The 16,841-nt window shown below is 41.4% G+C and overlaps 3 protein-coding genes across 3 annotated transcripts; 2 read left to right on the forward strand and 1 right to left on the reverse strand.

Annotated features, from left to right (window-relative positions):
- The first annotated feature begins 6,941 nt into the window (after positions 1-6,941).
- On the forward strand, positions 6,942-8,124 carry LOC311500132 (DNA damage-inducible transcript 4 protein-like). The gene is made up of 2 exons (XM_084561349.1): positions 6,942-7,124; positions 7,338-8,124. Exons 1-2 carry the CDS (start codon positions 6,959-6,961, stop codon positions 7,832-7,834), a joined length of 663 nt encoding a protein of 220 aa, XP_084417475.1. The 5' UTR covers positions 6,942-6,958; the 3' UTR covers positions 7,835-8,124.
- A 74-nt stretch (positions 8,125-8,198) lies between these two features.
- Positions 8,199-14,240, reverse strand: dnajb12a (DnaJ heat shock protein family (Hsp40) member B12a). The gene is made up of 9 exons (XM_084562098.1): positions 13,919-14,240; positions 13,417-13,579; positions 12,498-12,643; positions 12,220-12,390; positions 11,312-11,391; positions 11,088-11,197; positions 10,826-10,998; positions 10,185-10,327; positions 8,199-9,186 (listed from the first exon to the last, which is right to left on the reverse strand). Exons 1-8 carry the CDS (start codon positions 14,133-14,135, stop codon positions 10,206-10,208), a joined length of 1,182 nt encoding a protein of 393 aa, XP_084418224.1. The 5' UTR covers positions 14,136-14,240; the 3' UTR covers positions 8,199-9,186; positions 10,185-10,205.
- A 27-nt stretch (positions 14,241-14,267) lies between these two features.
- Positions 14,268-16,391, forward strand: trmt2b (tRNA methyltransferase 2 homolog B). The gene is made up of 2 exons (XM_084562097.1): positions 14,268-15,149; positions 15,504-16,391. Exons 1-2 carry the CDS (start codon positions 14,295-14,297, stop codon positions 16,122-16,124), a joined length of 1,476 nt encoding a protein of 491 aa, XP_084418223.1. The 5' UTR covers positions 14,268-14,294; the 3' UTR covers positions 16,125-16,391.
- The last annotated feature ends 450 nt before the right edge of the window (positions 16,392-16,841 follow it).

Below are 16,841 nucleotides of genomic sequence, written 5' to 3' on the forward strand. Positions count from 1 at the left end.
TACGAGCTGCATAATCAAAAGTCACGTGACACCCTTTTGGTGCAGGTTGTTTGTTTGGTGTGTGGGATCTGAATGAATGAAGGCAACAACAAAGGCTCAATACTGTCTAGTTTTGTAGAAAAAGTCCAAGATGAGGCACCAACAGGCAAAAATTGTGGAAATACTGAGGCTAACAGGCTGGCAATAGACTTTGGATTATAATTATAATCCCAATAGATCAATTGACTACCCTCATGACACGACAATAGACACATAAACCTACCTCACTGTATTTGTTTTCTTCTTCTCCAGAGTCTTCGGTCAAATCAAACTATCTTCATCCATGGATGGAGTTTGCTCAGTTGTCATGGAGATGAATCTGTAGGCACTGGCTGTTTGGATTTCCTCCAGCAAATTAATGACTTTGTGCCAATCAAAATGTGCAGAAAAAGCAGCTTTTAGGTCTTGTTACGTGGCTGTCATTGTCATATCTTTTTAAAAAAAAATGTGTTTATTTGACCCTTCTTGTTAGCATTTATTCATTAATCAATCTGTCTTGTGACAGATTAATTAGTTGTGGTGGTACATGTGGAGGTAAATTTAGAGGAAAGCAGTTTTCATAATTAAAGTTTCCATCATAATTTAAATTTTTCATTCGTTAAACTTAGCTACATTTCAGAAACAGATTTTTAAAGCAAGCCTTCACTGTTTCTAGCTCATGTCTTTTTAATGTTGCCATCCTTTTGTAATAATTTGTTAGAAATATAAAAGTCAACACAGAGCATGACTGCACAACATGAATTAAAGCATTTTTATGACTGATATGTAGTCGTTGCAGTCCAAACAGACCTCCACTCTCCTGCCGACTTCCTTGTTCTGTGTATATTGCACAGAAAGCAGGGGTTGAACTTGTGATAATACTGTTGGCTCTGCTCTATTTAGGTGTCCCAGTAAACCATGACAGGAAGCCAGCGTACGTGACAACGAGGCCCTGGAACTGGGACGCCTAAATGCAGTGCAGCCGTAATTAATGGTGTTAATTACACCTGCACTGCTCCTGCTATTAGTGGCTTATTATAATTGAGCTGACTCGACACCTCTTTCACCTCTTTAGACAAAAAACTGAACACTGAATGATTCACAAATTAGTATGAACTGCAGTGCTGTTGTATCGGCTGGAGCGCGTGGTGTGGAATAAAGTCAATCGATTAGAAATCAGACTGCACCTGTTTTACTTTTGTTACCTTGCAGAACGTGGCAAATTTGCCCTTTAGCCCTTAACGACCCCGTAACCGTGAAACACGCCTGGCTAAAATGAATAGTTAAAATTTAATAAAGTTGTAAAAGTAAGGTTCGTGGTGTTTCAGAACTGTTTTTGGTATTTCTGTGTGGTTAGGCTCATTTCTCGAGTGCAGGATATTTGCACCGTGCCATGCTACAGTATCTGACTGTACCGTTTCTGCACCGCCTGCTGTATCAGCCTCGTCCCCAGAGAGGCGCACGCTGAATGACAGATTGTAATTGAAATGCTGGATTAACTGTTGCCATCTTTATTCCTTCCTGAAAGGAGTGTCTTTGAGGCGCTCTTAATAAAGGCAGGCACGAGACAAGGCGTCATCTAATCTCTTAGCTGAACGCAATCAAGTTTAACGAGGAGAGATAAAGAGACAGGAAGTTGTTCAATCTGAACACATCTGCGTACATATATCTTGGGATATTAGGCCGTAGTAAAGTCTGCATCTGAAATCTGCTGAGCATGTCTTAATCCATAATATAGTGAACCATGCAGCAAGATTTACACACATGTGCTCATGTTTAACAACTACACACTAAGGGTAGAAATAAAATATTCATGTATGCAAATAACAAATTTACAGCTGGCTGGAAGTGGACTGTACTCAGTATGGACTCCCTGCTATAAAACGAGGCTCTTATACTGACCCATTTTAAGTCAATGCTCTGCAGCTGCTGCGGTCTGCCTGCTTTATTCTCCATGACATTAATCAAACTAAGAGAAATGAGTAACATGAAGCAAAATGGCAGTGGGATTAACTGCGGCATTTTAGGGAACATATGAGGTGAGAACCTCGAAGCTGCTCAAGTCAAACGCAGACCTGCTCATGAACCCGGACAGATGTGATGCGACAGTCACAGAGCAGCGATCCAGAGAGAGGAGGGCGGAACATGGCAGGCCGACAAAGTTCATCTCATTTTTTTATTTTTTTTTAGTACAAGGAAAACTGTCTGAGTAATCCTAGAGTCGCGGAGCCATAGGGGGTTTCAGGTAATCTTCTTATAGAAGCCCTGTGAATGCACCGCCCTGTCAGCGAGCGAGGTTTCCTCAGGTCTGGTGCTTTGTGACTCGCAGGGTGGGAATGTGATTGTGATGGCTGGAATGGCTGCAGGTGAGAGACATGTAAAGATCAGATGATGCTCATTCAAAAAAAACGTCTGTCACCCAGAACCGATACGTACCGCATAAACTGTGCCCCAAGACAAGTCAGCTGGATTTACTAAAAACTTTCCATGTTATTATGATTTGAGTTTGCAAACACTGGCATGTATTTTTGCATTTAACATAAAGTTTTTGCAACCCAATCCGTACAATTGTGTTTTCGTGTTATTTTTCCATTTAGAAGAATAGTTGCTTTCCTGTATTTTTAGATGCAGTGACCAGAAATCTGGTATAAATGGCAAAAGTAACTAGATGATGAATCCTAATGGCTTTGGTTCCAACAACAGCTTGATATCATTTTTGGGTGAAATGTCTTGACATTTAGTGGGCGGCACAGAGACGTGGTGGTTAGCACTGATGCCTCACAGCAAGAAGGTTCCGGGTTTGAATCCATGGGCCGACTGTGTGGTGTTTGCATGTTCTCCCTGTGTCTGCGTGGGTTCTCTCCGGGTACTCCGGCTTCCTCCCACCGTCCAAAGACATGCTGGTTAGGTTCATTGGTGATTCTAAATTGGCCGTAGGTGTGCATGTGAGTGTCAATGGTTGTCTGTCTCTCTGTGTTAGCCCTGCGGTAGACTGGAGACCTGTCCAGGGTGTACCCCCGCCTCTCGCCCGACGACAGCTGGGATAGGCTCCAGCAGACCCCGCGACCCTTCACAGTAACAAGCAGTTACAGAAGATGAATGAATGAATGAATGTCTTGACATTTATTGGATGCATGGCAGCAGCGGTTTTTTGGCAACTTTGGCCATCTACCATTAGTAGATCAAAAAACTCCATGAATAGGCCTATTTAGTGCATATTCAACACTAGTGGGTCAAATAAATCTGGTAAACTGGATGATAAATATTTCAAGATTCAAAGAACAGCCACAACAACCCACCAGGTCTTGTTTAATTCAAGCCCAAACACAAAAAGCATAACATTGTCAGCTTGGATAAATAATGCATACGGTTCTAAACTGAGAGATAGCTTCACTCAGGGACACGTCACAGAGAGAGCACTTATAAATAATGATCGGGATCCTTTTCTCCATCTGATGTCATGTGGTCACAGTTCATCACGTATGCATTGACCTTTTTTCACTCCTGCACCTCCCGTTTAGCAGTGCAGCCTCTGCGGTGCCAAATGAACGTTCGATCAATACCAGTAATGAGATTTGTTCAGAGATACAACAATGCAATCTGAAAACTACAAATAATCCAGTTCCTTTGGGTGTTTCATGTCGGCGAAGGGAAATGATAATGCCTCGTTCTTGGGGAAATGTGTACTCATTGCTCATACTCTGTGACTGACAATAAGAATAAATCAATGAAAAACACAAAGCCACTTTTAAATGGTGCAATATGTAATTACAGTACAAGAATCTCCTTAAGCCTGTGTAAAAGAAGAGCAGAAAATGCATCAAAACACTAAGGAAATGCAAACATATATTGTGTTTATGTGCTATAAATGCATGCAGTATTCCTGTATTCTGTATTTTGCACTCAGCAGTTTTTATGTAGCTGACTATGTCTCTCATGCAGTTTGCTTTACTCGGATTACTTTTATTATTTAAAGTAAAAGTGGTAAAAACTTTAAGACACCCACAGATATTTTCTTATTTTTCACTTTCACCATCAAATAATGAATCCAGCTCTTTAATAAGCTAATATTTCCTGTCAAGACAGTTCCGAATATGGTGTGCAAAGCGTTAACACGCTGATAAAGAAGAGTATGTCTCAGCAAACCTTGCCAAACATCACAGTTTCTCCTCCCCTGAGAGTGCAGGTCTGTTTCTGCCTCTCCCAGCAATAAATCAAAACCTAAATGGAATTCTGTCCCAGCTCCAGCTTCAGGTGACGCAGGCTCACACAGCCAAACCGAGCGGCCTGCATTAAGTGCTAAGGGGTTTCCAGATAAACACAGGGCTCATATGACAGACGAATGAGAGGCCGTGTGCTGTGATTTTCACCGCAGTCTCTTTTTGCTTCCTTTGTTGGAATCATCTTCACAGAGCGGCCGAGAGCACCCGACTTTACATGACAGTGTTAAACAGTGATCAAAAAACACGTTGTTGCTATAGCCACAAACACAGTACAGAGACCCTCTTCCCCCTTTCTGAATTACTTAACATAAGCATATTCAAAATAGCGTGGAGAAGAAGAAGCTTCCATCTGAGCTAATTCAGGTGTGAATATATTGCATTCACCACTTAAGTGCATCATTTGCACACACCAATTACTGAAACAAATAGCTCTTTGGAATAAAACAATAAAGGTATTTTGCTTCAGGATTCACTCCAGTGCTCTTTTGATTAGAGCAAAATGTTCAAGAAAAAAAAAACATTCCTAACAATCCATTTGGTGGTATATTCATTATACATGAATTACACAGCCTGAGGCAAGCCGGCCCAGCAGCTCTCTAAGGCCTGTTTGAATTGTAAAACACAGCGTCTGTCTCGCTTTGTTTCCACTTTTTCAGTTTCCTTTTTTTTTTTTTTTCCATGACATGGTACAAATACTGTTGTCCCCCAGCAGTGAAGTGTAAAAGCTAACGCTCAGTTAAGAGACATATGCAGAGTGCAGAGACCCGTTTAAGAAGCAGAACAAAACACAGTCGTGACCATAAAAGTGGGCATACACATGGAAATAGGCATCTCTAAACACTGTGTGTTCGTGGGCACGTACACTCCAGACAATAGGTGCAATCGGGCATAAACGCTTCACATGCTTATGTGCACTCACACCTCATTGGTCGGTCATTTACAGGCGGTGCAGTGCCGCCATCATATGGAGAGGTGGTGTATTACACCAATAAGGACTACAGCTTGTATTAGGTGGATTGGATCCGATCACCCACAACTGATCAAGTATCTGTGGGATGTACTGGAACAAACATGGTCCACAGAGGTCCCTCCCCTCAACCCACAGGACCCAAAGACCCCCACTAACAACATTCTGTTCTAGACACCACAGGACACCCTCAGAAGACCCATGTCCATTTTCTGATGAGTCAGAACCCCATTTAAGTCAAAGGGCACACAACTTTTGTGTTTGTTTAATTTAACTGCACCTCAAACTACAGCCTCCAAAATGAACATACATTTCAATCTCCCCATTTCTTAAACATTCATTCATTCATTCATTCATTCTGTAACCGCTTGTCCAGTGAAGGGTCGAGGGCCCTGGATCCTGTCCCAGTTAAACATCGTAACAGTCACAAAGGAAGATTTCGTGCAGGACAATAATACATGTGTTACTAGTGTACCCAAATGAATCGGCAAATGAGTATATATATATACAAAGTTATATGCAAACACACACACAGTTGTCTTTCATTTGTCAGAAGTAATGTCCAAGTCACACTGAAGGTGTCTGCGGTGGGCAAATGCCAGCAAACATATCCCATATCATATAAAATCCTTATAACAGAATGAAGGACTACAAACGAAAAAACAAAAACCAAATGGTAGGGGGGAAAACCTCATCAGCTATGCAAAACAGGAGTGGAGACTTTTCTAGAAGTGGGGGATGGTGTCTCTCTGTGTGTCTGCATGTTTGAAGTCAGGAGTCAGAAGAGTTGTTCCTAAAGTTTCTCTTTTCCCCTGTTAATTATTATAGGTAAGTATTTTTATGCCATGTAGTCCATCTTTTTCATATAAAGAAAACAAATTTGTATTAATGGTCTATGAAACAACAAATACGATTTGGTTAAATGGCTTTGTACAATAAATGAATAAATAAATACAAAAAAAAAAAAAAAGTCTGGGGAAGAAATCAAGTTCTGGGCCCTTTATGATATTAAGGTGGATGAGGCTAAGTTTCAGGACGACCTATTTACCACAACAGTAGCTATTCCCTAAAAAAGTTCCTGAAAATCTAATTATCGACTGTATGCTGAGTTTAAGTCAGGATCGTGTAACTTTGAACTGACTTTAAAAAAAAATTAAAAAATTAAATTAAATTTAAAAAAGCACCAAAAATCTTAGTCAGCGCTCTCTCTTACCAATTAATGAAAAACACGATCGTGGTCTACGTGAGATACGTGTCGCTCCCAGTAGCCATTCACAAGAATCAATCTTTCAAAGCCTCTTTCATCATTTCTTTCTTTCCCCAATATGTCTGGGTGTGCCTTTCTCTTACTTAGTGAATTCTGAGCAGGGGATGTCGAGCTGGCTCGGCATCGAGGTTTTTACTTTTTGTAAATTCGAAAATGATTTAGAATTAACACAAACTTGTTGAAGTAAGTCTGGTTGGGGGTCGGGGCGTCTTAACTGCCGGGGGGCCTGGCCTTTGCTTCATCATCAAAAGGAACAAGTATGTTACCAGGCAGGTCAGCACGCTGAGGACGTGAGCTGGAACCTCATTGGTTAAAAAAAACTACATGGGCGTGGTTTTCTCGCTTGGGTATTTAAGGCTTTGTTCCATTGTTGCAGAGTGTGTTTTCCAGCTGGTCTGGGCTCAGGACGAGAGTTGCCCCACTGATCACCATTGCACTTTTTTTTTTTTTTTAGACCTTTCTTGTACTTTTTCTTTTTTAAAAATGGCATTTTCTTGTAATCAGTCCCTGAACGGCAGCTTTCCTCCTTCTCCAGCGGAGGACAGGGGCTCACAAAGACTGTCCTGGGGCAGTTTGCTGCAGAGGCTGACTGAACTGAAGGGAATCAATCAGGGGGTCACAACACATCAGTACTGCAGGAGTGAAACTGGTAAGTGTCTGAAAAAGCTATTGTCTGAGCATGGTCTGTTGTCTTAGTGGCCAAAAACATATATTTTAAATATACTAAACTAATTGACAAAGACAAAGGGAGAAATAGACATTTACTGATGGCTCAGTTTTCAATCATCAGAAAACTGAATAACAATTTTATGTCACTCCTGCACTGCCAGGCAACCTTTTAACCTTTACTCCTTTGTTTCAGGCTCTGTGGCAGACTTGTCCCTCACAGACTTAGACCGCAGTTTCTTCTGTTATCCCCCGGAGGAGACACTGGCTGCAGAGGTTGTGACCACCATTGCACAAAGTCTCAACAACGCATCCCACACTCTGGGCTGTTCCAAACTCATCCTACCTGACTGCTTGCTGCACAGTATCACTCACGAGCTGCTCCATTTGGCAGCCAGTGAGCCCTGTGGCCTCAAGGGAGCGGTCATTGACTTGTGTGTGGACAGGGGGGACCAGGGCTCCTTGTGCACCGTTGACCAAATAGCCGTGGACCCATCCCTGGTCCCGACCTTCCACGTGACTCTGGTGCTGCGACTCGAGTCCAGCGGACTGTGGCCAAAAGTTCAGAAGCTCTTCAAGCGCGGCAAGCCCCCACAGAGATCTACAGCGAATCTGAGGCTGAGCATGGGCTTCAGGGCTATCAAGAGGAAACTGTACTGTTCAGGGGAGCTGCTGATTGAGGAGTGCTGCTGACAAAGAGCTGCTGTGCCTGATAAGCTGCACTGAATCCATGTGAAATAAGGCACAAACTTACATGCTAATTGACAAGATGGTCTTCATAAAACAATCTCTGTTGATGCTTACAAGGTTATTTTTTGAACCAACTTATGCTTCATGGCAGCTACTCATCTGGTTACGGGTGATTCAACAGAGAAGACATGTCTGAACATGTGCCAGTTCGTTTTCTGTGAATGTAGAGTCACACCTGAAAGGTAATGGCTCATGTATTTGATAGTCAAATATTACCACCTGAAGCTCATGTGTATTTTTTAACAAAAGAATAAATTATTTTCTATTAGTTTGCTGTGAGTTTTCTTCTTTCTTGCCTTGTCTCATACATCATTAGTATACCGTTTATGCAGCAAGTAAAGAGATAGCCACAACATACTTTATGATTTCAGACAAATACAATCGACAATGAATCACAATTCATTTTCATACAAGTCCGAAAGTTTAAGATTCAGATTTTTCTAGATCTTTCTGGAGCCGTCTCACCATCATCCACAATTTATTCAACGTTTTTCAGTTCATTCTGTCTGCTTTGAGGATACTTGATTCTGCTATTGCTCCAGTGTAAACACTCAAAACCAGTTTAGAAACAGTGTTAAGTAAGAATATGCAATATATACAATAAATCAATGTGTTATAAAGGCACATGAGTGAGCATCTGTGGGCCTGTATGTTGTAAAAGACAAAATATGCACCGGTCAATCATTGGACAAATTTAATTCAAAGAAACTTCTATACAATTTTAGCTTGTTAATTTAATAAATATGGTTTCCTTTTATTTGTGCAATGATTTTCAATAGTTATGATTCAACAGGCTACGAGCAAATCCACATAACATTGTAAATGACTCCAACAAACCCTGCACTGTTAAAAGTAAAATGAGTATTTACATTGGTAAGAACTATAAAAAATTACACACTTTCCTTGTGAGTGGCTCAGACGTCTGTCTATGAGAAGGCCATAAGGTTTCTCAAAATGTTTAAGGAAAACAAAAAGATTGGGACAGAGAAAGCTAATCTGAGCAGCTTTGTTTACCGTTCAAACAGACACCAATGTTCTTATTTTCCACCGCGACGCCTCGTGGACTCTCACCATTGTAAAGACACTAGAGAAAGATAATGTCGGCAGTCTACTCAAAGCTTCTCACAGTTCTACAGGAAGTCAATCTACATCAAGTTGCAGAGAGGTTCCCTGATGAGGTCTGCTGCCCACTGCACGTAAGGCATTTTTGATTCTCTTGGTTTGCTGCAGAAATATGCTCCAATTTGAGTGGGCTCCGACCGATTTCTTCTAATTAGATTCAAGTACTGACGAACCTATGAGAGACAAAAAGAAACATGAGAGTTATAATGCACTCTTTTCATAGGATGATCTTTTATTGGCTTTCTGTATTTAACAACTCATTCATTGTCACGTGAAATCCTCACCATCAGCAGAACAGAGGAAAAAAAGAAACTGATTATTCTGCAGAATGAGTATCGGCACAGAAACCGCACAATCAACGCCTGTGAACGGGGTCAGCAGCGAAATATATTTTATCACCCAAAACAAGGCCAACCATAATGGCTAGAGCATCCTGTCAGAAAGGGTTGTCTGATAGCAAGGTAAAGCATTTCGTAGACAAACCGTACAATTAAACAGATATTAATTTGTTAAAATATTTATAAAGGATTTATTAATATTTGGTTGTTAAAATACATTATGCTGCTGACCTTGTACAGAGCAGTTTATTGCTCGGGTTCTATGCTGGTACTTCTGTCAGTTTCTCTGAACTGGGGATGTGTCAACTCTAGGTAAGGCTGACTATGGATGTGAACCTCAAAGAACTCAATTTCAAAGAAATCAAGCTATCATTTTAATAGCAGCCAAGTGTTTTTGCTCTTTCCAGTGAATTAAGTTAGCTGAGGCCTTGCTCGAGCTGAGTTACACCAACAGCTGCCATGTCTGATATAAATTTATTGGTCTGGTCAAAGTTCTGTTATCACAAGGTAATCTGGTTGTCAGGGCCTGTCTTAAAACCTCTTCCCATTATAGTGCAGTAAAGTGCTTGAGGGGAAACTCTGACATCTGAGACAACGCGGCCGACTCTTGAATATCAAGTGTCGGCCCCAGCATTCAGCTGCATTACCGCACCAGGTTAACGGACTAAGATATAGCTGATAAATATAAATGTATTTAGTAAAACAAATGGAAAGAGCAGCTTGGGAGGTTGGAATCAAATAAAGGAGAGCGTGTGCGTGATTTGTAGATACACAAAGCATGATCTTGTGCATTATGCAGTAACAATTAAACTGTAATGTCCACGGTAACGTACCCATATGCGTGCGAGTGGTTTTTAGCCATCCAATATAACCTGAATCTCAGATAGTCGGGAACAGCTGGGAGTCCCCATTCTCTGTGCTCTTTGGTACAAGTCCGAATCCCCAAAGTAACGAGCACGATACAATAAGCCTTCCTCTGAAAGTGTAAAAAGAGCGTGTGTCAGTATCATAGACATCGATTAACTATCCCCTTGAAATTATACACGTCAATCACAGTACATCAGCTAGTAAAAAATTTACACACAATTCTAGTGTTAAATGACCCGTATTATCCTTTGCATGATGTTGTATTGAAGTGAAAGTGTCTTGCTACGTATTTGTAACAATGACCTAAGAACATGCACAACCACAGAAAAGAAAACTAATAAACACTGCACAGTTACAGCACAGCGATCTAGAGCTAAAATGATGAGTCTATTAATAAAATAACAGTGCAACTGATCTGTCATTTAAACTTTTACAGATTCTTCTTTTACAAATATGAATGGTTTCTTTGTCTTTTCTGATACTACACTGTCTTTGGCGGGACAAAAAAATTACTCAAAATGCAATATAAATATATATGCAATATAAAAGTGTGAACCATGACATTAATCAGTAGTTAAAACATGATTCAGCTCTACTGTAAACTCACTCTGCTGCTTCTCCTTCCAACAGTTGTTTCTGAGGTTAGAGATGTAGTCTTCCTCTACACTCCTCTCAACAGTCTTTAAGTTACTCCCAGAATATTCTTCATTGAAACGGTCCCCCACGTAGAAAGGCACCTTCAGGTGTGCTGTATGCCTTTTGTGAATATGTCCAGCTGACCTGATGTAGGGGGGGGACATAATGATAAGAGTGAGACAGATGGTGAGACGCGCAACATCAGAAAGCTCTCTAAACGGAGAACCACTTACGCGCGGTAGCTAAGGCTGTATGGAGGCTGCGTGACCATTATCTGGCTGAGGGCAGACACAATGATGAGAATTAAGATGGGCATCAACTGGACAAACAGGGCCAGACCTCCCTGCAAGGAGAGAGAGAGAAAATAAAAAAGGTTTTATTAGCGTTTATCAGAGATTATACGATTTAGCCGCGTCTTAAAATCAAGTGCAACAAAAAGAGCACAAAAAGGACTTACATCTCTCTGCTGTTCTCGTCTTTCTTGCCTGTTATGGTGTGCAAAATGCATTCTTCCGTTTCTGTAAACATGTACATTACCTAGGAAAGATTTAAGAAAATATAGGTAATCAAATATAATGTTGCCCAGTCAATTACAGCATGATGATCATTTCGGTGATCGTACTGCTCAACTAGAGAGAAGGACATATTTAAGAAACTTACAAGGAAAGTATAATTTTTAACGTGTAATTTGGTCAGTTTTTTTCTTGTTGTTGCCATATAGCTTATGCACAGCATTATAAAGCAGTACAAGTGATGCAGAAATCTAAGCGGAAGTTACAAAAGTAACTCCACAGCCGTCTTTCCGTGTCAATAAACACCACAGAAGTGCATAGAAAAAACCATTATCATTATGCAGTGAGACTGATGAAACACTACAGCACCATTAAAAACCATAAAGTTGTGCTTAGCCCTTGTTTGCATTCGCATCAGCCCTTGGGTTTTACTTGTGGAGGATAAAAATGCTGGGCCAAAAACTAAGTAGCGAAACAGCTAGTCAGACGGCTGTATCTCACTGAATCCCTCCGGAGATTCCTGGTAAGGGCTGGCAAGGGACGCAACACAGAAACTAATGGTGATGGCAAAACAAACACTGATGACAAATTTTCATTCTCGCATCTTAAAATGAATTGAAAGGCAGAAAGACAGCTTGTGGTGTGCTTAGAAAAATGCCAGGTGTGAGGTATGGCAGTTGCAGGTAATGACACCTGCAAAGTCTTTAAGTTAACACTCAGTTTATGGCAAATATGGTAAGATACCTGTCTTGCTTTTATGCAAAACAAACAAGTCCACATTAAGCTTGGGCCTCATTAACACTGTTGTTTTAAACACGGTGACTGAACCTTTAATCATCTGGTATCTGCTTACTTGATGGGAAGCCTCCACCGAAGAACATGTTGAAGAGGTCCTCGGGCGAGATGTCCGCTTCAAAATCACGATGGTGTCTGTGTCTGCTCGGGTGTGTCCTCTCCTCTCCATACTGGTCGTACTGCCTTCGTTTCTCAGCGTTACTCAGAACAGCATAGGCATTACCAATAGCTGAAACACACACAGACAGACACACACATAAAAACCACAACGTAAGCTTATATTTCCATGACCTCCACGGCAACCTCCAACGGCAATGGAGATGATTTTTTATTTACCTTTAAATGCCTCTGTGGCTCCAGGGGCGTGATTTTTATCTGGGTGAAATTTCAGAGCCAGCTTCCTGTAAGCTTTTTTAAGATCCTCCTCCGAGGCCGTCTTTTCAACTCCAAGAATTTGGTAGTAATCCTTACAGCTTTTAATCCTACAGTTAAAAAAAAATCAACAACACAGCAGAGATGATTAGGATGTGGGGGGAAAAGACACGACCCAAAATACACTTTTATTGAGACACTAAAGACCTACTTAAGCAGAAAATAATGACACGAACAGAAATAGGAACATGTGAGCTAACTGTAAGATAGTTCTGAGATTGTATTTTTTATTGCATTTATGTGACAGTGCCATTGCTTCTATATGTAAAAAACATAAATTAGCTGAAACAAAGGCAATAGGTCTTGCTGGGTTTCTTGAACATGTTTAGTGAGTAGTTTCTTCAGTTCTAAATGACTGGTGGGTGGTTTGAGTCTTTAAGAAACCCAACAACTCCAATTACCTTTGTTTTGAGGATATACCATAACCTGGATTATGGAGAAACGTCCCAGGCATAATGCCACACTCTGAATAAACATCAGAGAGCTGTAGTCTGATCGCTCAGCATAAAGAAAAGTAATCTGGATATAGATTGTGCAACATGGACTAATTTGTGCAACTGGTTTTGTAATTTCAAAATACAGTCACAGATTTTAAAACAGGAAATAATAATAAAAAAATTTTATCACATACAACATAATTAACTTAATTAGCTCCAGGTGACTGACAACAATAACCAGTTCTACCCGTTTGGTCAACATACCCAAACTTCTTAATTAAATTGAAAATTACATTTGATTAAAATACAACCACATCATTGACTTCAAATTTGCTGGCAACACTGCGTTTTATCTGAAACAGAAGAATAAATCCACATGCACTGACTTTCTGACAGCATCCAGTTGCTCTGCTGTGTACGGCTTGGCTGAACCTGTGGGCCCCTGCGTGGACCCATCAGCCTGCTCCCTGTCGCCACGGTGCCTCATAGTGGGTCCATCTCCGTTCTCATCCGGAGGCTTTCCATTCTGCGCTAACGACTCCAACAAGTCTGTAAAGAGAGTAGCCATATTACTCAACGTTTCCACTTGAGTTTCCTAGTTAGTTAATCCATTACCACGGCGAGCTAATGGTTAGCGCTGTTGCTACTAGAAGAACGTCTGGCGGGGATTTAAACGCAACCTCCGAGTTAACAATCATTAATTTAAGACAATAAGTAACGCATGTATTCGAGAAATCGCGAGTGGGGGCTGAAAAACTACAAATACCAGTGTCGGCTAGGAGCAGCTGGTTAAGACGGTAATGCTAACGTTAGCTGATTCGGTTTCACAGCCACGGCCCACCGCCACCCGATATAACATCGCCGCCTAAAGAGGTTTATTCGACGTACTTTTTGCCTGATCTGTCGGAAACAGGCGCTGTGCCTTCTCCAGAAACTTCCTGGCTTTGTCCGGCTGGTTGTTGCTGACTGCATTAAGGGCTATTTTTATGCAACGCTCAGCTTCGTCCTTGTTTGAGTCCATCGCGACAAAACGGAACTGTTTACTTGCCGTAGGACGCACGAGGATGACGCTAACAAGCCGTCCGTCTCGTAAATAAGACGTCATAACAGTTCCTTAAACGACCAGCGGCATGGGCTTCATTAAAACGCGGTAGAACATTAATTTTAAGAGTCAGTGGTGTTCGTTTTATTTCGTTTTTACATTATACGGTATACTAGCTGTCACCTGCACCCATAATAGGAAGTTATTTCGGTTAAAGTCAAAATGGCATTGGCAGCTACATGCAGAAGGTCAGTCATATCTCTCAAATCCATTTCTTTGTCTTTCTCTTTGAGGAAAAGCTACCGGTTGTTTTCAACAAATGACCAGGAGAAACCCCCATCAAAGAAGGGGTGGAGAAAAGGTCGCAAGACACCCCCCAATGTAGATAATCTGTCCTGGGAGGAGAGGCTGTCTGATGCGGTTACTCCTCTGTGGAGGCTGAGTTATGATGAACAACTTGAGGTCAAGCAAAAGTGTCAGGAGAAGATACTGTCTCAGCTCTCAGTGCATCTTTCATATAACTTCCAACCACATGCCTCATCACCTGATAGAGGTAACTTCAACTTTCCCATCCTGCCTATTCTTCCATCGCCAGTTATATATGGCTACCGCAACAAGTCAACATTTTCTGTCAACAGAGGTGTGGATGGAAACCCAAAGACCGTTGGATTTTATGTGGGCGCAGGCAGGCACAGGAACATTGTCTGCGTCAACGGAGACCACCTGCTGAACGTGCCAGAGAAGCACAAACTAGTCTCCAGATGCTATCAGGACTTCCTCCGCCTCTCCTCGCTGGAGCCCTGCCTGCTTTTCCAGGATGGGGGTCACTGGAGAGAAGTCACAGTTAGGACCAATGCAGAGGGCCATACCATGGCTATAGTGTACTTTCATCCACAGACACTCACTCCAGAAGAGGTGGCAGTCCATAAGGCCGACCTGGTGCATTACTTCATGCAGGGCCCGGGTTCAGTATGTCAACTGGACTCATTGTTCTTCCAGGAGAGCACAATGACTCGCTGCACCCATGAGGAATCCCCCTACCAGCTCCTGCATGGCCAGCCACACATGTATGAGGAGGTAACGTACACCAAAATTACAGAGAATCTGTGAGGAACTTCACATAGCATAATTTAATATTCTGTTGTCGAGCTGCACTAGACAATATTGAAGTACTTGTTTTAATTCCTGGTGCATTGTGGTCTAATGCGTCAAATACGTTTGGCTTCTAACACATGCCAGTCTTGGTGTAATTAAGTATATTTAAAGTCGTGAATCTTTTATTCATTTGCTAATTTAATAGCTGCATCAAGTGACTTAATCTTAGAGAAAGATAGGCTTGAATTTATAAAGGCAATACAGAGGAGTGGGTAGCTCAAGTTTAATATATTCCTACATTTAATTGCTGTGCCTGTGTTGTTTGGTGATTCACAGGTCCTGGGCTTCAAGTTCCGCATCTCAGCCGATGCCTTTTTTCAGGTGAACCAGCCAGCTGCTCAGGTGTTGTATGGCACAGTCAGAGACCTGTGTGTCCCAAACATTGAGCAAGATGGAGAACGAAACAAAGTTGGTGGTACTCTCCTAGATGTGTGCTGTGGGACAGGTGCCATCGGCATCACTATATCTCCCAGAGTGAACAAAGTTATCGGTATAGAGCTCATAGAGCAGGCGGTGGAAGATGCTAAACACAACGCATCTCACAATAATGTGCTGAACTGTGAGTTTATTCCTGGGAAGGCAGAGGTTGTTCTTCCTGGTGTTATGTCTCAACTGAGTTCTGCAGGTGGAAACCTTACAGCTGTGGTAAACCCTCCTCGAGCTGGCCTCCACCACAGAGTGGTCCGGGCTTTACGAAACCAACCCGCTATCCGCAGGCTGGTCTATGTTTCTTGTAAACCAGATGGAGAAGCTATGAGGAACTTCAAGGAGCTTTGTTGTGCTCCGGACCCGCAGAAGAAACTCACGGGAGAGGCATTTTCTCCCACTCTGGCTGTCCCTGTAGATATGTTCCCACATACTCCTCACTGTGAAGTCGTGCTGCTGTTTGAGAGGTAGCAGACTTTTTTTTTTTTGGTCTGAAGGTGAGCTTTAACCCTTCAACAACAACTCTGGTTGGATCTGAAAGCTAGCAGGAAGTTTAATAATGGTGTATACTCGATACAGATACAGATATTTTTGTAACCAGGGTGACAGGGTTTCAACACATTGTCATTGTGATTAAGAATTAATATGCTAGCTCTTATTTATTTAATAAAAACAGAGGCTAAAATAAACTCTTGAGTTCGCTTGCTTTGTCAGTCCACAAGTCAAAGATACTCAATTTACAATAAATATATAATTTCTCAAAAAAACAGACTACTTATCATTTGTGAGTGTGCAGGAGGCTTTGAAAACTGAAGTTATATAGCGATCTTCTGCTCTGACAGATTGTGCTATACTACTGAATGCAGAAAGAACAATGCAATCTAGTAGGAAGGTATCACAGTAAATAACTCGCCTGTCATTCTTCATCACTGAGATGTTGATTTGATCATTTTTTTTTTCTATTTGTAACTCAAGCTCATCTTTTGCTCCAGAATATGAGTCTAGTAGTATGTTTTTGATCTTGGAAGACATTTTAAAATAACACATGAGAAAATACACAAGCTTTAAATAGCTTTAAATGACAAAAGAGGCATTTTTAGCTTTATATTAACACCTTGTTATTTCGACAACTACTTCCCCCAAATCTGAGATCGAATAGTGTGAAGACGAGAAAACTAATTTCTTTCA

Source organism: Chelon labrosus (genome assembly GCF_963514085.1).
Source record: "Chelon labrosus genome assembly, chromosome: 15".
Lineage (NCBI taxonomy): Eukaryota > Metazoa > Chordata > Actinopteri > Mugiliformes > Mugilidae > Chelon > Chelon labrosus.

What these genes read in the sequence shown, in the direction of transcription:
- trmt2b (XM_084562097.1), top strand. Translation starts at nt 14,295, where the DNA reads ATGGCATTGGCAGCTACATGCAGAAGGTCAGTCATATCTCTCAAATCC. An exon ending in AGCCACACATGTATGAGGAG is followed by an intron (nt 15,150 to 15,503) that starts GTAACGTACACC and finishes GGTGATTCACAG; the next exon opens with GTCCTGGGCTTCAAGTTCCG.
- dnajb12a (XM_084562098.1), bottom strand. Translation starts at nt 14,135, where the DNA reads ATGACGTCTTATTTACGAGACGGACGGCTTGTTAGCGTCATCCTCGTG. An exon ending in CAACTGGATGCTGTCAGAAA is followed by an intron (nt 12,644 to 13,416) that starts GTCAGTGCATGT and finishes TTTTAACTGTAG; the next exon opens with GATTAAAAGCTGTAAGGATT. An exon ending in AGCCACAGAGGCATTTAAAG is followed by an intron (nt 12,391 to 12,497) that starts GTAAATAAAAAA and finishes TGTGTGTTTCAG; the next exon opens with CTATTGGTAATGCCTATGCT.
- LOC311500132 (XM_084561349.1), top strand. Translation starts at nt 6,959, where the DNA reads ATGGCATTTTCTTGTAATCAGTCCCTGAACGGCAGCTTTCCTCCTTCT. An exon ending in GTACTGCAGGAGTGAAACTG is followed by an intron (nt 7,125 to 7,337) that starts GTAAGTGTCTGA and finishes CCTTTGTTTCAG; the next exon opens with GCTCTGTGGCAGACTTGTCC.